General features: G+C 40.4%; 1 protein-coding gene across 1 annotated transcript in view; it reads right to left on the minus strand.

Moving 5' to 3' along the window:
* Nucleotides 1-23,035, minus strand: part of PDE7B (phosphodiesterase 7B) — a 210,792-nt gene that overhangs the window by 65,258 nt on the left and 122,499 nt on the right. The window contains 2 exon segments of the mRNA XM_027601568.2: nt 10,076-10,088; nt 10,090-10,160. Of these exon segments, the coding sequence (XP_027457369.1) occupies nt 10,076-10,088; nt 10,090-10,160 (84 nt within the window).

Consider the following 23,035-nt stretch of genomic DNA (forward strand, 5'->3'; position numbering starts at 1 on the left):
GCAGGGTCTAGAACCTAAGAGCTCACACATATTAGCTATTATTATTATTGCTATAACATGTGTGTGGCATAATTGACCTCTATCAGTGGTTCCCTAATACTCATGGAAGGTCCAGAGCCAGGCTCGCTGCATCGGGTAGCCTGAGGACGTTTTGAAATATACTCTCCAGAGTTCAGTTTCAAAACAGTGTGACGGATCTTTCTTGGAGATGTGGTGGGAGCACAGAGGAGGGAATGAATCATCAGTCCCCTGGGAGGGTGGAAGCAGGCTTTGCAAAGATCATAACGCTGGGATAGGGCTTGAGTGGTGAATAGATACTTCTTAGGAGAAGAGGTGGCTGGGGAGGGGTGTACTCAGTAGAGGGAGAAGATACATCTACTATGGACCTATTACAAGCAAGACAGGCTGTGGGTCACACTGATCTCATCTACCTCTCACCTCTACCCAGTGAGGCTGGTGTTACAATCTCCTTCCACAGGTGTGGACAGAAAGTAGTTTGTGCACTTTTCCCACACTCACAAGAGAAGTAGGATTCAAACCCAGGTCTGACTTCAAAGCTCCTTGTTTTTGTGCCAACTTCCTCCATTAGGCATGGTTTAGAGTGTGCACTTAGCAGCAGGAGCACAGTGTGCATGGGGCTCTGGGCCGGGCCACCACGGTGGGCCAGGCGGAGAAGCAGCCTGTGGTTAGGTGGGCAGGACCTCGGCTCTTTCTGGTGTTTACAGTGGCCCTCCTGTGCTTCCCGGCCTTCGGGAGACCTCTAGCCTTGGGGGGCCTTCCCAAGAGGGATCTCCGTCTGGCCTCTTGCAGCCTCAACCTGGGATGGAGCACCTCTCATCTCAAAGCTATGGTGGTGGCTATCATTGGGTGCCATCGCACTAGCCATGTTCCCTTGGGGACCGTCCTTAGTAATGTTGCCACTTCCCTCAGGCATGGGTTCTACTGTCCTCCCTTCTTAGGTTACTCATGAGTAATAAACTACCCAGGTGCCCCACGGCCATGTGGGTTGCTACTTAAGAGAGAACACCATCTTCCTGATCTTGTGTGTAAACCCTGAGATCTCAGTTCGGAAACACACAAAAGACTCTAAGGCTGGAACACTTTCTCTCTTTTTTTCACGTGTATAGTTAAATATGGACCATTGCAAGTCATTTAAATCTTCTCGGACTTTGAAGGTAGGGTAGCAATGACAGGACATAACCCCTCATTTTGTTTATTAATGAAGTCACAGGAGATAGACTGATGCTTCCTTCTGGGTGGGTTAACAAACAACTCATTCTAGCTCAGTGACTCATAGGATAACTTCAGTCAAAAGAAACTTCATATACTCCGGCTTCCCTCTATTTTACTGTCTCCAGAAATCCAAAGAAGCCACTATACCAGAAAGACTCTGAGGGGGTCAGGGTTTTACTCATGGAAGTGCTACAGTAGAAAATGGTCATTTCTCTGTGCTACATTCAAGTGAGTTTGCAAACCCACTGGACTCTGACATATGCAACTGTGTTTGTATGGGACAGAATCCACGATGTGAGGTAGGGTGGTGTCTGAATCGTGGTGTCTAAATAGCTTCTCACAGAGGAAAATAAATTGCTGATGAGACTTACTTCTTTGTGGGTTTTATTATTGGTAGTCTTAACTTTGCTAAATCAAGTTTATTATACACTACCATTATAGGGGCCCTTGAATGAACTTATTGATTTGGGGATACCCGTTCTGGCCATACGGCTCATGGATGATCGTGATTCCCAAGCGGAACTTCCAAATCAGGCCTGTCTGACCTGCACTGCGGTCCCCTATTTGCAGCTCTCTCTTGGACATTTCCCCTTCATTCTTGCAAACAACCCATCCCTGAGCTCACTGTCTTTCCCTAACTCACCCTCCAACTTTATTCACGGTTGATCTCCTCTCAGTTCTTCAGGTGGCCCAGATGGACCCTGGGATTTCCCAGCATTCAGTATCATGTTTTATCTCCTTTCTCCACGTCATCTCTGGATTTATACCTTATTTCTACTTCCATCAGAGTCTGCAGCCTGATCACGTTTTTCTTGATTTACTGAGTCTGCCCCTCCTACAAGTGTGTTAGTTAATTTTCTTAAACACTATTTTATTCTGTCTATGTTTTTCTCAAATTTCTCTGGTGACCCTTTGCTTAATGAGTCAAGCTCAAGTTCCTTATCTTGGCATTCTAAGCCTTTCGTTTTCTCTCTAGTCAACATACTGTACTACTTTCTGGACTTTCTCCCACTTAATGACTTAATGTCTCCCATATGTCAGCTCAGTCTCACTTTTAGGCAATTCCTTAACTAGACGACACTCTATTCTTATCTTTCAGAGTTCAGCACAAGACCATGAAGTCCTCTTTCCCTGCTCAGAGCACTTCAGTAATGTCTGCCTTCTTTTGTCTCTGATTTGTTGTCTCTGTCAATTCTTTTAGAACTAGATCATTTATGCTCTTGTATAGTCCTTGTATAGTTTAATGTATGTTTGTCTTGCCCGTGTAGTGAGGTTGTTAGGTCTTTAAGGGTAAAGGAATATCTAAAAATTTCCTTTTGAGCACTCAGAATCCCCAGCCCAGGTACAGGATATAGTAAGTGCCGTCCTGCTACCCACAGTCCTTGCTGACTTGAAAGGAATTGTTCAGATATTTGCATTTGGTGTCTTTGGCAGACTCCAGTCCCACGGCTGTCTGAGACAGGAGCTAGCCCAGCCCCATGGTTACTGGTGTGGCTCAGGGCACCTTGGCCTCATGGCCTGCTTGGCATAGAGTAGATGTTCTATTTGTTGAATGAATGAGTGACAACCCAGAGGAAATACTGGGTTCTCTATTTCGATTTTCTATTTTTCATCACTCATATACAAAATAATAAATCCATTAAACAATGTCAGCCAGGTTAACAAAAGGCAATGGCTGTTTTCAGTTCTAGCTTTAGACGGTGAAAACTGTGTCTTTTTTATTATGGTTTTCCCCAGAAAGTCAGGTATATTGAACGATCTCTCTTGACTTCTTTGTTTGGCTACTTGAATACCTCATCTTCCAATAAAATTTATATCTAGTTGAGTAGAGTTGTTGATGACTCCTTCCTGGTTCCTTCAGTCTTGAAACACATTTTAGAATGGCTCTAAAAACGTTGGCCTTAGTGTGCAGCGCTCTTTCACTTCATTGTTGCTTTAGTACTGTTCATATTTTAATTCCTCCAGAACCCCTTCCCTATTTTCCCAAGACTGAGTTAATTGTTCCCTTCCCCAACTTCCTCAAAGTTAATCATGCTCTCCTCTGAATCCTGTATACACATACATGTTTCTCATATTATGTATACTTTTAGTATACATGCATGTATTATTAAATGTATCAGAACACATCAAAATGTATAGGTTTATGTCTCTGCAAATTCCTCAAAGACTGTGGCTATGTCTCATTTATCTTTGTATCTCTAGCACCTGGCTCATGTCTACCTCAGGATGTGCTCCATTGACAGTCACTGATGAATAGTGACAGGGAATGAGTAAAACAGTGAGGCCAATATCAACTGTGTCTTCCGCAATGCAGTGGCATTTCAGTGGCTAAACATCCTAACCATCCATCTGGCATTTCTGCATGTGGAGTGCTGGGGCGCTTGTAGCCACAGACCCTGGGTGCACAGCATGGAGCATGACCCAGGTGAGTCAGAAAGGAGCCACGACCACAATCAGTGTCTTGTCTTTCTTCTAGGGGAAGACAACTCTTGAACTTTGAAATTGTGGAGTGTTACCCTGGTGCTCACAAGAAGTCTTGAACTAGTCCCAGCCAGCACCTCCCTTCTCTGCTTGCAGAGCATGGGGCTGGGGGCCTGACTTTTGGGGAGAACTGGATATCATCTTCTGAACATGACTTCTTTCAAATCATCCCATAACATTATTTATTTATTTATTTATTTTAAGGATTTTATTTATTTATTTGAGAGAGAGAATGAGAGATAGAGAGCACGAGAGGGAAGAGGGTCAGAGGGAGAAGCAGACTCCCTGCTGAGCAGGGAGCCCGATGCGGGACTCGATCCCGGGACTCCAGGATCATGACCTGAGCCAAAGGCAGTCGCTTAACCAACTGAGCCACCCAGGTGCCCCCATAACATTTTTTAAAGGATGTTTTATTTTCTCTTTCTTTTTTTCTTTCTTAGTTGAGACATAATTGACATGTAATATTGTGTAAGCGTAAGTATATAAGGTGTTTAATTTGATACATTTATATATTGCCATATGATTACCACAGTGTTAGCTAACACCTCTATTAGGTCATATAATTATCATTTAATTATTGTGGTGAGAGTAATTAAGATGTAGTCTCCTAACACCTTTGAAGTTTATAATACAGCACTGTTGACTATAATCACTGCGCTGTGCATTGGATTTCCAGGACTTATCTATTTACTAGTTGCAAGTTTGTACCCTTAAACAACATCTCACCCTGTAACATTTTAATTTTGGTTCTTTACATTTTGTGTGGTTCTGATAAGTAACATTAAGAATCACCTTTCAGAAGATGACAGAGAGGCTGCCACCATCTGCTAGGAATTCTTTCTTAGAAAACGGAGTTTGTAAGGAAATTGTCCCTCTTTTAAGAGGGGGGCATCATTTAGTACCAGATGGTTTGTAACATGCTGGGTGGTTTTTGGTTGATGGTTCTTCTGTGAACGTATTTGATATTTCTGTAGGGTGTTATGTTTTAGATGGCAGCTTATATTTTTTTATTTATTTATTTTTAAAGATTTTATTTATTTGAGAGAGAGTGAGAGAGAGCACGAGTTGGCGGGGAGGAGCAGAGGGAGGGGAGAAGCAGACTCCCTGCTGAGCGAGGAGCCCACAGGGCTGGATTCCAGGACCCTGGGATCATGACCTGAGCCGAAAGCGAACGCTTAACCGACTGAGCCACCCAGGCGCCCCTTGATGGCAGCTTTTAAAAAGATTTGAAACACTTCTCCTCCATAAAAATAGATATTATTTATATTTATATACTTATATATTAATTATATTTATACATTGTTTATATCATTTTATATTTACATTATATATTTATTTATAGATAATATTTATATAATTATGTATTATACAACATATTATATGTATAAATGTATGTATAATGTATATGTATAAATATGTGTGTACAAATGTATGTATAATACATATGTGTAAGTTTGTATTATGTCATATAAATATAATATATATGTATAACATATATTTATATATTACATATATTTATATATCATATATATGATATTTATATATCATATCAATAAATAAATAGTATTTTTTAGTTCTATTTCAACAATAATGAGCAAAGGAAAATCTTTTTGTAGCTCTACTAAAATTACCTCATGCTTGTGCAGTTAAAACGGCCCTGCCTGGAGAGGCAGATCTGGAGGAATAGAACTTTAAAGATCAAGATTAGCAAACTAGCCAACAGGAAAAGCCAAAGAGCCAATTAACCTCCTCCGCCAGCAAAGCCCCGTGGCTGGTGTGGAGCTCCAGGCTCTCCTGTGGCAGCAGAAACGTGCTGCCCTAAAACTTCCAGTTGAAGCTGCCTCGTTCCTTCAAGCTCCACAGTCGCTGGGAATGTTTGCTTTGTATGTCGCTTCCTTTGCCGCGCGAGTGTGGAAATCACATTGTGTTGCTCTGAATTGGTTGCCATGGGAACATCTCCACCTAGTCATTATCTACTCAGCCTACTGATTACATTAAACCAGGAGACAGAGATGTACCAGGGGCGCTGCAGCCACCTGTTCTGCAGAAAATGGTGATTGCTTCTGCGACATTTTTGCCTATGTGGCCACACGTTTCTCAGAACACTGTCTCTCCGTTTTCTCTTCTCTCGTTCCCCTCCAGAGTTAAGGAATGACATAAATCCATAGGACAGTGGCATTGGGATAACTGAGTCAGTACATGCCCATTCCTCCTGCCCTCTTCCAGGTCCCTGTTTTCGTATCTCATGCAGAATAAAAATAATTGTCACTCTTTTCTCTCCCTCTGTTCTGCCCCTCCCTCCTCTTCTTTAAAGGTCTATGATTCCTGTGTCCCACACAATGGTGCTGAAGCCACATTTTTCTGCTACTTATCCAGAGCAGCTTCTCAAAATTCATACAAATGGCTCTTTTCTAAATTCTATAAAATACAAACAGTAAATGAAACGCTGTCAACAGGTAACTTTATGTTACATGTTACTCAATAAAGAAATGCATGGGTCTGGATGCCGTCTCGTATGAGGAGGATTTTCTGATCTTTATTCCCGGATTGAAAGTGACATTTAAGGGGCGCCTGGGTGGCTCAGATGGTTAAGCGTCTGCTTTTGGCTCAGGTCGTGATCCCAGGGTCCTGGGATCGAGCCCCACATTGGGCTCCTGGCTTGGCGGGGAGTCTGCTTCTCCCTCTCCCTCTGCCTCTCCCACTGCTCATGCTCTCTCTCTCTCTCTGTATCTCTGTGTCTCAAATGAATAAATAAAATCTTTTAAAAAAAGGGACATTTAAGAGGTGTTGTCTTGAAGTAACTTTTTTTGGTAGGAAAAACTATAAAATCTACTGGCCTTGTAATTATTGTCTAAACCAGAATACTTAGAGAGTGAAAAACAGCATTAATAAGTTTACCTAGACAACAGGTGCAAATTTGACTATGCCAGGCAAACCAGGTATATAACATCACCTTATATGTAGACAAGTACATAGGCATGGTAGTACCGTTGTCTTCAAAAAATAGGGGAAAGGGATAACTCTTCCAGAACAATGTCTGTGCAGTTAGAAATTGTAACTGTGGAATTTAAAATCTGGATCAGCAAGGGAAGTTCCCTTTCTGTTTATACTTTTATCTCATGTAAATTAAGTCAGTGTGAGTCCATTCTTCAAAGTATAGTGATGGCACTGGGATTAAATGACTTTAACAAAGGAAAATAGGCCAGGCTGAATGTACCTATGGAGATGTCATAAACTTTTAACTTTGTTTAAAAATCTAAGTTAAGGGTTAGTCACTCTTTTCTGTTAAGGGCAGTACAGTAAGTATTTTTGGCTTTGTGGGCCATATGGTCTCTGTTGAAAGTAGCTGTAAATGAAGGACATGGCTGTTTGCCAATAAAATCTTATTTATGAGACAAGCATGGGCAGGAGTACAGATTTACTGCCTTGGTTGTCATTGGCCCAATCTCATTCTAGTTATCAGTTTTAATGTCTAGAAACTTTGTTCTGATAGAAAGTTATTTTAGATAATAATTCTGACATCTTCTTGCTCCACTATGGTAGGTTGGGGCAGTAGCTAACAGGGCCAGTGGAGAAATGCAGTAGGCCTTACTATTTAATGTACATTTTTGTACATTTAATGTCCCTTTGGAGTTTATCTTTAAAATCATTATAGAATTATATTTAAAATGTTTCCTTTTAGGCAGAAAGCAGATACTAACAACTCAGGCAGGCAAACCTCAACAAGAACATGAGTTATATTAAAGAGAATTAAATAGGCTCTATATAAAGTAGTAGGAGCTGTGACACAAATATGACATCTTAAGTGACTGTAAGCAACACAGACAGCCACACACCTGCTGCTACCTGGTGACCAGCTGCTGTAATTGCAGGCTAATCTAGAATGGTGAAGAGTGACCACAGTCATGTTGTGGATTCTATTCTCAACTCTCTAACCAGGTATAGCAGGTGTTTGACAATGGAATGGATAGTACCACAAATAAAGAAAAACCTCAGAGGGCTTCAGTCCTATTTGAGCTGTTGAGCAAAATGTAGGGGATGACTGACGTTTATAATTATTTAATATAATCTTTTTGAGGGGATCTTTTGATCTAATTGGTAAGTTAACAAAAGTTAGTGAGAGGTCAGTTCTTTGGGATCTTGTAGTCTATTTAGGGATGTGTTTTATACATCTAGGAAAAAAAACTGAGTCCACCATAAAGCAAAATACAATGAAGGTAACTGATATTGCCTTAGCATGCTTTACTGATAAAGAGACATAATTGAAGGAGTTATCTAGAGTGGAGTGCTGAGCAGAGGAGAAAGGGAATTTCAGAATGGACAGCCAACACCGACACTTAATGTGTAGAGGGTCATGAGCAACAGATGGGGGTAAAATGGGAGTGGAGGGGACAGAGAGCATCTCATACCAGGGGAAGGAGACTGGGGGTGAGTCCAGGCACTAGGAAGTTTCTGGAGGACCTACAGAAGAGGGGTAACAGGATGGTACCTGCTTGTAAGTGGTTTGTTATATAGTGAATATACAGTGAAATATTATCTGCATTGGTTTTCTGTTTAAATTTTTTATATTTTTTTCAGTTTTTTTTTAATGTTATAAAGTAAAACAAACTAATTGTAAAACACCCAAAATCCAACTGTTACAGAAACCTATGATGTAGACAGTGAAATATTCCATAACCCCACTTACAAAGATAACTGCTATTAGCTGATGTTGCTTGTTAACAGTAGGATAATTTAGAAACAGATTATATCATTTGGGACCTTGAAATTATGAAGAGAAGTATCTCCTATTTTCCTAATTCATTCATGCCTTATATTAGAAATAATGATATAATATCTCGTCTAATATTGAAAAGAGGCTTTTTGGGTTATTTTCTCCATCTCACACTTAGTAGGTGAAGCCATTGGAGAGTCCTGGTCTCTGTGAGACAGTGAACTAACTGGATCCTTTGCTCTTCCCCATCTTGCTTGGTGGAACCATATGCCTGGCAACTGGAAATCAGTACAGTCTGAAGACAGTCAAAGGGTTAACCTCCATGGGTACCTGGAACAGCCTAGTGGAGGTCATATGGAAAGTTAAGAGACACCATCAGAGCTCACTGTATCCCCCAATATCTCTAATAGTGCATTGGCTTGGCAAATCAATTGTGTCTTCTAGAATGTATTTTTGGGGACTGGGGTTGGGGAGGTTATCTCTAGTATGGAAAGGTTACCCCAAATCTCTGTGTCCCAGAAAGAGCTGAGAAAACAGAACATATTGCACATTGATAGGGAAGTTTAATGAGCTTAGGAGATTATAAGCATCTCCACTCCCTACTGCCTTTTTTGAGGATCTAAAGACAACAAGTTTTGACTTCTCCTAGTAAGTTTTAGGGGTCAAGGTAAATCAAATTACCTCTTTTGCTGAACTTGTTTATTCCAAAGGAAAGTAATACTATGTGGGTGCAACCCAGAACTTTGAAATTTATGGATGGGAAGTGACATGAGAACCAAACACTGAAAACCTTGGAGGCAAACTGTGAAATTTATCCACTTTCTCCTCCACCGGCCCCTCCAAGTCTGAAGTGCAGGATGATTGTGATCGTGAGAAGACATGAAATCAGGCAGGGTGACTGGTCAATGGGTTTGGGTTTCCAAAGGAATTTGAGATTAACAGAATTATGAACTGGAGGTTGAGCAAAACTCCAAATAAGGAGTCATATATGAAGGGGAAAGGTAGAAATTAAGGACTTTCTGAAGTATTCGTAATGGAGGGAAGCAGCAAGTCCAGACCTCTAGGGCTCTGCCACAGTGAAGAGTTTTATTGGAAATGTAAGAACGGACCTCAGGGACCTCGATTAGATAAAGAAGGGAGAATGAGACAACAGACAGTTACTAGGGGCAGCTGCAGAATAGGTTTTTAACAATAAAATAGTAATCTCATCTGGTCTAGTCCTGGATGACGGTGGAAAGAATGTGCTGGATAATGAAAGGAATAAGCTTCCCTGTATAGGGCTTTATAGGGCTTCACAGTTTTTAAGACTTACATTTTTATTTTAACTTTTAATTTTAATTTAATTTTAATTTTTTCCCACTTTATTGAAGTTTATTTTTTTCTTCTCAAATTTTTATTTAAATTCTAGTTAGTTAACATGAGACTTACATTTTTAAAGCTGACCTGATCTCATTTGATCCTCACTAAAGCTCTGGCAGGTAGGCAGTGCCAGAATTACTTAAAGACAAAAGGTTAAGTTCCATTTGGGAGGGGAGACATGGAGGAAGGAAGGCAGACCTCCGAGGGTTTTGAAGTTCAGAGGGAAGTCAGTTTTTTTTTTTTTTTTTTTAAACGTTTGTTCCTTTCCAGGTACACTTGATTACTCACTGTTAAGTAGGCGGGAAGTCAATGAATGGGTAGGAGCCACGGCGTTCAGCAGGAACCCCCGTCTGACCCCTTAGTCGTACATCTCCTAAAAAACAGAAAATCCAAACACATGTTTGAAAACGTTGCCAAGTGTATTCACTTTTCCTCTGCAACTGCTCCTAACCACTTATGTCAATTGGAACCAACACCAAATGTCAGGAGGAAAATGATTTCCATTCTCCTTGCATAAGAGAGAGCTACTTGAGAAGGGATATTTAATGAATGCTGAGTGTAATGAACTTGGCAATACTCTAATGAGCGAAGCAGCACTCTGCTCCCTTTTAGATCTGCCTGGAAGATGGATCAGTGAAAATTTTGTAATTTACAAAATGTCCATAGTCTGAGAGCCACAAAGATGAGGCATCTGAGTCTGGGAGGACGAATGGTGTTCTGGGATTATAGCTTTTATTCTTATTAGCATGTTTAATTGCCCAGTGTTATTTCTCTTGGTTCCAGCACAGTTGCCTTCTGACTGGTGTCCACCATCCTGTTCCCCAGGCTGTATCCACTGATCTGCTTTAGAACCCACTCAGTGAGGGCCTGCCTAGCTCCAGGTACTTCAGACACTTCACCACCATTGTAACATAACATAGTCGCTAGGGTTTGTAGAACTTGTTTTTTTGTAGGTTTCCTTTAATAGTCTGTGTTCACTTTCCTTTGTGATGTGTCTTCTGCCTTCCCGATCAAGGGAGGTAATGAAAGTAGAATGGAAAGAGCACAGATTTTAGAACGGAACAGACTGTGGTCAATTTTGGCTCAGATGCTACCTGTACGATCTTGGGAAATTTATTTCTCTTAGCCTAAGCTGTCTCCCTTCAAAGTGTCATTGGTGGAGAATCTAAAATAACACTAGGTGCCTTGCAATAAATGCTGGGTGTATTTATTTCTCAACTCCTGCAAAGCAAGGATCATGCATACTATGTGTTTTGGCATTTTTCCATAGTGCTTTGTGTATTGTATGGCACATAACAGACTCTAAGTGAATGTCTTCTGTTGACAAGAGTAAATATAAAGACAAAATTTGCCAATTAGTACATAAAGTATGGAATTAGAGGAGAGGTAAAAATACATGAGATCTACTATATTTCTGGAAGAACTGAATCAGGGAGGTTTCAGTTCCATGAGTAATGTGTCCGCTCCCATAAACTACTCTTTCCCGGACGTGAGATGGCAGTGGGGCCCTAGCCTATGAGTAGAGAGGAGAGACAGTCTTCTCTCCTCCATTCATACCTCCTGGAGTTAACCAGGGCCTGGGTGAGATCCCCTTCAGCTATAACCCGCACCGCCGGCAATGTTTAAAATATCCCTTCCAGATGAATGCTGTATTTGGGGCTTACGAACTGCAAGCTGTGAGCCTCTGGACTATTCTGTGCTTTGAATTTTATATTAGTACCTTATTTAATGCTTTGTATAATCTGATATTATAGTGCCATACTGATATTAAGGAATGTTACAATTTATGGAATAAAGCAAAGTGGGAGGAGGAGGAAAAGATGGGAAAGTACTTTTATAAATATGAATATCATCTGACATCAAAGAAAGGAATGCTGTTAGCATTTGGCACGTTCCTGGGGTGGATGGCCAGCAGCTACAGGAAAGCCACTGGGGAGAGTTAGAAGGTTTTCCTGTGTTCAGCAGCTTGTCTTGAACACCCCATGTTTATAACACTCCAGAAAGTTTATGAAGCACTTCCACAAACATCACAGTATATTTATTTTCTTGTTTATCTCATTGGATCCTCACAATAGTCTTGTGAAGAGAGTCACTATTATTCTTTTTACTTCATAGGTGAGAAAAAGGAGGCTCAGTGAAGAAAGCAAAGGACTGCTGTTCACCTACCCATTCCCAGCTCAGGGCTCAGGCCCTTTAAAGGCGCTCAGTAGAGGCGCCTGGATGGCTCAGTCGGTTAAGCATCCAACTCTTGGTTTCAGTTCAGGTCATGATCTCATGGGTCGTGGGATTGGCCCTGAGTGGGCTGCCCACTCAGCAGGGAGTCTGCTTGATGATTCTCTCCCTCTGCCCCTCCCTCCGCCCCCCCCCCGCCCCGAATAAATAAATAAATCTTTAAAGGCACTCAGTAGATAGCTGTTGATTTTAAGGGACTGCCTAAGTTTATGGTCCTTTAAGCTTAGAATTAGCAGGGCTGGTTCTTAAATCTACGTTACTGAATTTCACGGCAGAACTCTGTCCTCAATACCATTGGTTACTAACCTTAAGGAGTGTGCACACTTGGTTTAAAAAAAAATCACAAACCCCCACATGATAGAAGGTGAAATTTAGCAGCCACTGAGAAAATACAGCATGTCAAAATGATATAATACATTCAGCACTGCCTAAATGATTTATATTTTAGTTTTAGAAGATAGACATATACTTCAAAACTTCCACATGGCTGAGACTGTATTCCTTTGGTCTACAAAGCTGGCTAGGCTTTAGGTTTGTTGACCTGTCGTGTCATCCCTGTAGGCTGCTCTGAAGGGTTTTAGGTTCACCAATTGGAAATCACTTGTCCACTTGTATTTTTTCCCCCTCAGTATTAGCAAAGCATTCCTCCTGACTTTGCAGTTCAGAAGGTACCATTTTCCCAGAAAATGTCTGTATAATATCAATAGAGGTTTTAAAGCCTCTGCCAAAATTTACTCCATTCGTCCATCTGACAGTCTAATGCAGAGGATGCCCATTATCTTGTAAGGCTTTAGGTTTAGGGAAACGTCGAGGAGATAACACCACATGGCAGAATGGGTGAAGGGAAGGCAATGCATGAGTAATTCAGAGACTCTTGTTACTGAGAGGATCAATATTTCACCATCTTGGGTGGTTGTGGGCAAATCAATAACCACTGGGAGGTCTGGTTTTCTAATATTTAAAGTAATTAGCATAATTACAGCAGCTTTGCCTACCTCATAGGCTTGTTGTGAGGAAACTGTAAGGTGCATGAAAATAGCGTGATGGGTAACAGTTATTGAATCCTTACACTGGACCGAGCATTTTACACGCCTTACTGAATATCATCTGCCCAACAACCCAGCGAAGTAGGTGTTATTATGAGACCATTTTGCAGATGAGGAAACTGAAGCCAGTGGAAATTAATAATTTGTCTGAGCTCCCAGAACTCACTGGAACTCGTGCTCAAATTCAAAATGGGCTCTTAAACTCCATGTTCTTAACCCCTCTCCTGTATTATCAGGGTAAGAAATTGTACAAATAGTTAAGCATTCACTTTTTATTGCCCAAGGTATGCTTTGATTGCTATTTGCCAATAAACCAAAGATATATTCATCATGATTCCTGGAACCTGAATGCCAGGGGAATCCCCCCTTGATGAATTCGAGATTCAATCAGATAGATGTTGTTTATTTGAATAGCAGTCCAGCGGAAATGGGCTGAACGAGTAAGACAACCAAATCCTGTTCTGGATCAACAAGGCATCTATTATTTTCAAGTAAGAGATGGAAGGCAATTATTAAAAATATTATTCAGTAGAACTGAAATTACCTAGCAAATAATTTAATCAAGTTCTTAATTAAGTAGAATTTTCATGATGTAACGCCGTTTTGGGGAAAAAGAAACAGTGAAGCATGATGACAGCAAGGACACCTAAATAAACAAACAGAACAAAACAAATCAACAGCAACAACAACAACCTACAAAACCCATACCTGAAAGGTTCCTTTTCAATGCTTGTTCTGTCTATAACTACAATTACGGACTTGAAAGGGGATTACTCATAAACCTAATGATGGTCTTTAGGTGTTGTAAATAATAGTGTTTAAAAAGGATGAAATCATGTTAAAAATACTAGTAAGGCAGGAAGCAGGACAATCCTAAGTGGGCTAACAAAGCATTTTAGAAATTTTTCCACATGAACAGTTAAATACAAACAAGCCAAACATTCTGTATCTTGAACATTCTATTTATTGGAGACTCTGCTGAGGTGAACTTCATGTCTTAAGTATATATTTCTAATGTAGAAAGTTCTCTCCCTTTCTCCCAGCTTTTATGAGCCCCTTCTGATACTAAATTGCTTCAATATGCTCGAGGGAAGAGAGAACTACTTCAGCAACACCCGTCCCTGGAGAAGCAGAGGCCGCCGGGCTGACGTCCGAGAAACAGAACAAGTGGAGTCCTGCTGGACTGCTTTTTCTGGCCTCTGGTCTCACGCCATCATCTATTTACCTAAGGCCTTATATCCAAGCTAAACAATTATTTTGACTATTCATTAGGCCCTTGTTTAACTTAAGCAACTTTTTCTCTGGCAAGTGAAAAGTGCTATGGAAGCTGGGTCGGAAGTGTTGACAGCTCAGAGTCGTGTCCTCAGCCTGTTCTTATTGTGTTCCAGAATGAAACAAACAGCAGGGGAATTCTTATTTTGAAAGGGCTGCCTTTCTTTTGCCCCTTCAGGCCAAAAACATACCAGGTCGTCCTCGGGTATTTCAGGCTGCAAACACGGGCGGAAAGCGGAGCCGAGTGGCTCAGGGAGCCAAGCCCCGGAGACAGGCACTCGCCGTCCCAGGGGCCGTGGTTCCCGGATGGCCCTCTTGCCCGCTTGGCCTCTCGGGCTGTGTCGGCTTCACGCAAGCTTGCGCTGGGGAGCAGACGGACGTTCTGCGGCCTCTTACGTAATTGGCAAACATGGTGGAGCCTCTGGCAGCGACGGCGACTTACGGCGGCTGCAACACCCGCCACAGGATGAGAACCAGAGTCTGGCCCCCCTTGTGGGGTCAAGGTCACGTCAGGGTGGGGGAAGGGGGTAGGAAAGGAACGGAGCCGTGCCTCCTGTGCTCCTGCTGCATCTGAGACCATGAGGAAGGTGCTGCTAACGGCTGCGGGAAACACGGGGGCAGAGTCCTAGCAGCGGTGTCGCTCTGAGCAAGGAGGATGAGCTGGTGGTCGCGTCGGAAAGACGCCACCGTGGAGCAGCCCGGATACGGCGGGAGAGGAGGGGCTCTCGGGAAGGGTATTCCTTTGAGCTTCCTTAGACAGTACTAACGCCCGGCACAGCTGTAACTTGTAAGATGGAGGCAGAGTGAACCCAGACCCCTGAATCGCAGCCAGGAGCTTTCATCAGCTGGCGGCTTCGAATATTTTAGATGACCACTCTCAATTAGCAAAGTGAATTATTTCTCCTGAGATGTTTATCTAGCCAAACAAAGAGGCGGAAGGTTGTGCAATTCGATCGCTCTGTAGATTAATGGCACAGTACAGGCCGCCAGTTTGGATAACTCAGGCCGAGATGACTGTTCTGAGTGCTGTGAGCTTGCCTGAGAATCCAAGATGGCTGGTTAGACCCGACTTCCCACTTGGGGCTTCAATTTTCTGCATTGCTTTTTTGAGTGAGGCTGGGCCTGTCTGGGTTGCCAAGGACTATATGTTGAACTGGCTGAGTAGGTGGCTTCCTTCTATTGATCCGTTGCACTAATTGTGCATCCCCGGGCCGTTGCTGAGAGGGCTTTGTGTGTAGGAAAGAGACAAACCAGGAGTTGGGTGTTCAAAACCACATTTTTGGCAAAGGGAACAAAATACAGTTTCAGTTGCATGTGAAACAAAGTTCTTTCTTTTCTTTTTAAAAACCTTGATCTTTATATCAAAATCAGAGAAATCTCACCAAGTCAGAGTGCCCGAACAATTGTGTATATACCACCTTGCAACTTTGGCTTAGGATTATTAAATACTTTTATGACGAAGGTGCATTTTGGGACCTGAATGTTACAAAGGTGAATATAGAAATAACAGTGCCTCTATTTTCTAAAGCAGGTGAGGTAGGTTTCAGCTCAGACTAGACATTCTTCAGCTTGATGGTTGTACAGAGGGAAAATGAGAAAAAAAAAGTTGAGGGGGGAAAAAAGTTACCATCACCAGGAACACAGGAGTCTAATAAAAAAAAATATTGAACACGAAGGCACAGAAATGCCTGAAGAGAATTCCAAGAAACTGTAAAAGAACTTAAAAGAACACAAAGAAAGTGTCTTCCTATGAAGATTAAGAATGAGGGAAATAATGTGCTGAGTCATTTTAGGGAATATGTTATCTGGTCTGCCTTAAGTCATGAAACACGGGTGTAAGCTTGCACATTATTCACTTATTTCTGGGATAATGCTTTTAAATTCTAGATCTCTTCAAAGCAAAGTTTGTTGTTTTTAAATAAATGTGATAGCTATGGACTAGATGTAGATAGATCTGTGCCTGCTCACCCCTGCGCCCTTTCATGATGCCTGGCACATGGTAGGCATTCAAAAATAGTAACTATTATTCCTACTTACTTACTGTTCTTCTGAGGTTCCTGCCTGGCCCCTCATCTCCCCCTCCCATGATAGTCGGTATTATTTAGGAGGATTTCTAAGTCAGGGAACTGTTTTAAAGACTGTACATGTATGAGCTTGGCTAGTCCTTATGACAGTCCGCCTGAAGGAGATGTGTGTATCATCCCCCCTTGTACCGAGGCACGCAAAGAGCTTGCCTGCAAGTGGCTGAGATGGGATTAGAAGCCAAGTGGCCTTGGGAGCACTTGGTCTCTAACCACTGCTACATGGGGCCACTATCGCCACTCTCTACAGCAGTGACCGATGCGATCACCCATGACATTATTCATGGTTTCCTTTGTTCTCCCAGGCTGTTTCTCCTCTGTCTGCTGGGTAGTTTAGGGTCATAAAAGCAAGTACCAAAGCTATGTCCCGAGGAAAGACAAATGTTTATCCTGGTGCTTTTTCATGGGAGCATTGCAAGCCCAGTATGATAGGAATGCTGTGGTCCATGACATGGGAACCGATGAGTCCCCACTGGAGGGGGACTGGACCCCACTGGAGATCTAGGCATCTTGCAGGTCAGTAGAACTTTTGAGTAAGTGACTCAGCAAGGGACCAATTCTAGGGAAGCCTCTGATAAAACCCTAGATTAATTCAGTTCATTTCAACAAATGCTCATTTACAACATTATACAAAGTGTTAGAAAGTAGGTGTAGAAAAGGGAAATACAAAGGTCCATAGGATGTCATCTTGGCACTCAGAGAGTTAATCATTTAGAAGAGAGTCACAGAAATGAGCAAATATGGTATATGCTAGAAGAAGTCTAATGTTTAATGGTACTGGAATATTTGGGTTTGGATCCCTCTTTCAGAAACATTGTAGGCTTTATGATTTTGTATGGATAAGTAACTTGAAAATTTCTGTGCCTCGAATGGCTCCCTAGTAATCTTATAAAATGTTTCAGTTGGTAAAATTGAAAGGTAATTATTTAATGTTTAATTTTTAAATTAAATATCATTTTTAAATTAAAAAATTTTTGATTTCAGTATAGTTAACACACAGCTTTATATTAGTTTCATGTGTACAATATAGTGATTCAACAATTTTATACATTACTCAGTTCTCATTATGGTAAGTGTACTTAAATATAATTTTTACATTGAAAGACCCTTCACATTTTAGAACTATGGTTGAAAGAGTGATTTAGACTCTTATACCAGGTCTCCAGTAAGCAAGTTTCTTATAGACAAGAGACTTAAATGAATAGCACTAGTTTCAGAAACCACTTGTTATAGGAAGGGATGTCCTTTGTATCTGATGAGTGTGATAGATTTCTGGAAAAAATAATATATGTATACACACACAGCAGGAGAGGTGGGAGGAGAGAGAGAAGCAGAGGACAAAGAGGAGAGATTGGAGGCCACAGAGAACCTGGACATAAGGAGGAATTGAACCCTGGGGCTGAAGGAGAGGAAGGTGTCAAGACAGATTTCTGCATTGCATCACTGGATGATTGGTTGTGCCAATCGTAGAAAAAAGGAAATTCTCAAAGAGGCATTATTTTATGTTCTTCATTTGAGAAATGATATACATGATATTTATGACACATGGTAGTTTTGGCAGATAATACAATAGTGAAGAACCTTGGGAACAGTCTTGGTCTCATGGAGTTTAGTCTACTGGAGGGACATCAAAGAACAATAATGTGTAACTTTGGAGAGTGGAACAAAAGAGGCATATATTGTGTTAAACTTATAATGGACTTCACCTTGCCAGGGAGGTTGTTTGAGCTTCCCTGAGGAGGTGACATTTTGATCTGAGATCTGTTGAAAGAATGCAAGTTAATTTCAGGTGAACATATATCCCAATTTTCCCTGGAAAAGCTTAGTTTACGCCTTTGTTTTGCCTAGTCTAATTAGTAATAGTGCCTTTTTCACACTCAGAAGTATTCTGGTTGAATCTTACATGATCACCCCAAGTGCTGCAATCCAGGCAGGTGGAAAGGCATTTCTGAAGATCTTATGGCAGGAGGATGACATATCTGAGGTACCCTAACAAGACCAAGTGCATCGCAGCAAAAAGACCAAAGTGTGTGATGGGATGTGATGGGTATGGTGTAAAATGAGGTCGGATAGGTGTCAGGACTTTGTAGGACAAAGGAGGCTGAGGAGTTTGACTTTATTTCAAGAGAATTAGGAAGCTATGGATGAGTTTAAGGGGACGATGATGTTATCAGATTTGCATATTGAAAAAAACAACTGTGGGTACAGTATGCAGAATGGATTGGGAAGGGCAAGAATGGCAAGTTAGAGATCATTGTAATAGTCTAGGTGAGAAAATATGGTAGCTTGGAGTAGAGAGGTGAATAGATTTTAGAGATATTTAGTAGGTAGATTGACACATGGTGAGGAATAGCATATAAGGGCCGAGGGAGAGGGAAATAGCAAGGATAATTCCTAGATTTCAGGCTTGCATAACTGATGACTATGCTTCTCACAGAAAAAGGAAATTCCAGAGGGACCAGATTTGGGAGGAGAAGTTCATGTGCTCGACTTTGGTCACACCGAGTGTAAGTGTTCTTGAAATTTCAAAGCAAAAATGTCAAGTAGGCAGCTAGACCCATGTGTCTGACAACAAGAGGGAATGTCTGGAATGGAGATATAAATCTATAAGATAAAACTGGGCAGATATGAAGTTGCCCAGGAAGGGAAGTGAGAAGTGAATAGAGCCTCTCACCCAGCCTTGAGCAACTGTAACATTTAATGTCTTGTTAGAAGAGGAGTCTCTGAGGGAGAAGGAAAGCTATGGAGGTAAGAGGAAATCCAGAAGCTTGTTGTGTCATGGAAGATAGTAATTCGAGATGGAGGGAATGGTTTTTCAGATAAATCTTGCTGAAAGGGTAAGTGAAATGATGATTGGCAAAAGTCCACTGAATTTAGTCAAGTGACTATAATGAGAAATAGAAGCCAATTAGTTTGGATATTACATGGAGTTGGGAAATTGGGAAGGTTTTTTTTTTTTATTAAGGAGCAGATATTTAGATGGATCTTAAATGATAAGCAAAATTTGGAAAAGTAGCACGTTATATTGTTGGCTTGCGATTCATCCAACTATGATCATTGAAATCAAGGGAAGGGATTTTTAGGAAAAAATCATGATGATCTTAAGAACAATAATAATCACTAAGAATGATCTTAATAACAAAGCATATTTGAAAATTGCACAAAGGACAAAACAGTCCAAGTCATGAAAATGCCCGTAAATTTTGCAAAATACATCGATACCCTGTCTAATCACTTCCTATACTTAAATATACTTCAAAAAAAAAGTTTAAAGGAAATCACTGCCAAGAAAAGTATTTGTTGGGAAGAAAACGATGGCATATCAATTGAGAATGAATAAATATAATTAATAAGATTAAAATACTGGCCAAGTCCCAATATTGCTGAATAATTCTTGTTTTTTTGAACATTGACTAATTTGAGAGGAGTGTTTTAATCAATTGTTTGTTTTCATGTGCTTCTTGAACTTCCTGAATCTGGCCGGGAACAAGGACAAACCTGCCAAAATACTGCAAGAAAAGATGTTGCTGATCACAGGGAGGGAAATACTCAAGTCCCATGAGATAGTGTGTTCTTAAGAGACTTCCACACCAAGGTCTGCTGACCTCAGAAGGACCATCGGGCCACCACAATCCCTGCTGAAGTCTGCTCAGGGCTAGGAGGTATTTGGGAGTTCTTCATTCACTTCTGTTTCAACATGGCACTTAGGATTCTTTTAATCTTCAAGTATTTTTTTGTTTCAAGTTCATTTTTTTGTTTTGTTTTTCAGAAGGAAAACATGACAAAAATGGACATAGTAGGAAATGATTGATTTGATTATATTATATCCATGTTATAGGTATTATTTTGCTATTAAAGCTAGTAACTTTTATCTCAATAGTAATAGCTAACATTTATCGAGGTTTTATTATGTGCTAGGTAATGTTTGAAGTACTTCTCATGAACTAACTAACCCTTTTAAATAATTCCCCTAGATAAATATTGTTATCAATATCATACCTGAGGGGTAGAGGTGTTAAATTACTTTTCCATGATGACATGGCCCAATGAGTGTGAAGGCAGATTTGAAACCAGGGTGACTGGCTCCAAAGCAGGTGCTCTTAACTAATATGGTTCCATCCCTGTTCAAATATGTCTTGATCTGAAGTGGAAGCTATGGTATATTGTTAAGGTACAATGGGTATTATATAGTATTTAAATACTGTATTACAAAGTAAAGAAATCAATAGTATGAGAAGCTATTTACTACCTGTATGACCTTGGTAAGTCTTTTTTTTATTTTTTTATTTTATTTTATTTTTTTTAAAGACCTTGGTAAGTCTTAACCATTCTAGGCTTTATGAGGTCTTTTGTGTTTCATTAAGTAAAGATAGTAATATCTGCCCTGTGCACCTAATCAAATGAAATCACATGGATAAAAGTACTCCATCAATTACTATGTAATGAACTTTATTATTAAGAATATTGTTAATGTTACTATATAAATATTAAACATACATAAAAGACATTATATAAATTCTATATTGTATTATGCTTTTATTGCTTAAGTAGTAGTATTATTGATATTGCTATATAAATCTGGGTCAGTGTTAATGTATATCCAAAGTGAGGAACATTATTCTTTGATATGTAATTGAACACATGTATTAAGAGTACTATAGTCAAATGCTCTTGGAAAGCATAGAGTTTTAACAAAATTAAACTTTTAAAAAATTGCAGTGTTATAGGGGCACTTGGGTGGCTCATTTGGTTAAGGGTCTGACTTTGGCTCAGGTCATAATTTCAGGGTACAAGGATCAAGCCCCATGTTGGGGTTTCTGCTCAGTGGGGAGTCTGCTTCTCCCTCTCTCTCTCTCAAATAAATTTTAAAAAATCTTTAAAATATTGCAGTGTTATGGACTAAATTGTGCCTCCCTCCCATGCATATGTTGAAGCCCTAACACTCAGTACCTTAGAATGTGACTCTATTTGGGGACAAGGCATTTAAAGCACTGATCAAGTTAAGAAGAGGGTATTAGAATGGGAACTAATCTAATCTGATGAGTACAGAGGAAAGACCATGTGAGAAGCAGCAAGAAGGTGGCCATCTCCAAACCAAGGAGAGAGGCCTCAGAAGAAACCAAACATGCTGACACTTCGATCTTGGACTTCTAACCTTCAGAACTGTGAGAAAACAAATTTCTGCTTTTTAAGATGCCTAGTCTATAGTATTTTGTAATGACAAGGTCAAGAGGCTGCTTCTACTGGCAAAGAAAACTCATCAGAATTTAGGGGTTCTGTGTCCGCAACTTCATCAGGACCTTCCCATATGTCCCCATTTCTGATTTCCAGGATCCCATTCCTTCCCAATCAAGGCCCTCACTTTAATAGTAGACATCCTGCAATGTTGGGAATTCAATCTGTAATTCAGCCACTAGCATGATGAGATTCTGGGCTTGGTTTTCAGGCATCTCAGCTCCACAGCTACAGGAAATAAGTCTCTTTCAGAGCAGATATAGAAGCTTGCAGGTCATTATGTGGTTGCTTGAGCTGGAAATTTTAATCCCTCAGCTCATCTTTTTCTTTCCCCACTTTCTCCAGCAACATTAGGAGCAACCAGCCAATCTCATTATACTTGTTAGTTTGACAAAAATGCTCAAAGGAATCTTATATATGGTTACCCAGAAACCTGTCTCTTGTAAGTATTTGATCAGGGATATCCAAGGTTTTTTCATATCTCTATTGCCACATCACAACATGCACTATCAGTGCTTTATTTATTACTGGGAAGAGATTGATAAGCATCTTTAAATCTAATCAAATTAGAGATCCAATTCCAGAAAACCAAGAACCAATTCAGAAAACTCCTTAAGATTCTGTTCTTCTGGAACCAGTCTTGGTACCTAAATCTGTATTAGTCAGGGTTCTGTTTCTCTGGAGAACCCTGACTAATACATGCAAGATTTTTCAGATCCTTCAATACATTGATATTTATTGTGAATATCCAAGAAGGTGAGATCACACAGCATTTCCCAAACACATTTGTTCACAAAACATGTTTGTCAGGTGTCTTCTAAGATGACTGTTTTGAGGAAAATAATTGGCTATATATCATTCTACATGGAGCTTGTGTGTGTGTGTGTGTGTGTGTGTATGTGTGTGTGTGTGTGTGTGTGTATTACTTAGGTAAAAATCTTAGCACCGTGAGGAACTTAGAAGTCCTCTGACTCCCTTTATAAGTACCATCACCTCTTTAATTCTTGTCCTGTATGACTAAATCTATACCTCTGGTTCTATTTCTTTTTTAGGCTACAAATCATCTGGATAATTATTCATTTATTCCTCAAAAATGTTTTTGAGGAATATTACTCAACCTTAAAAAAAAAAGATGAGATCTTACCATTTGTGACAATGTGGATGGACCTAAAGAGTATTATGCTAAGTGAAATAAGTCAGACAGAAAGGAAAATGATTTTTCATTTTCCTTTCTCATCATATGAAACCATATGATTTCACTTATATGTGGAATCTAGAAGACAAAACAAATGAATAAACAAAAAGCAGAATCAGACTTATAAATACAGAGAACAAACTGATAGTTGCCAGGAGAGAGGGGTGTGGGGGGATGGGCAAAATAG

This window comes from Zalophus californianus, chromosome 7 (assembly GCF_009762305.2).
Source record: "Zalophus californianus isolate mZalCal1 chromosome 7, mZalCal1.pri.v2, whole genome shotgun sequence".
Lineage (NCBI taxonomy): Eukaryota > Metazoa > Chordata > Mammalia > Carnivora > Otariidae > Zalophus > Zalophus californianus.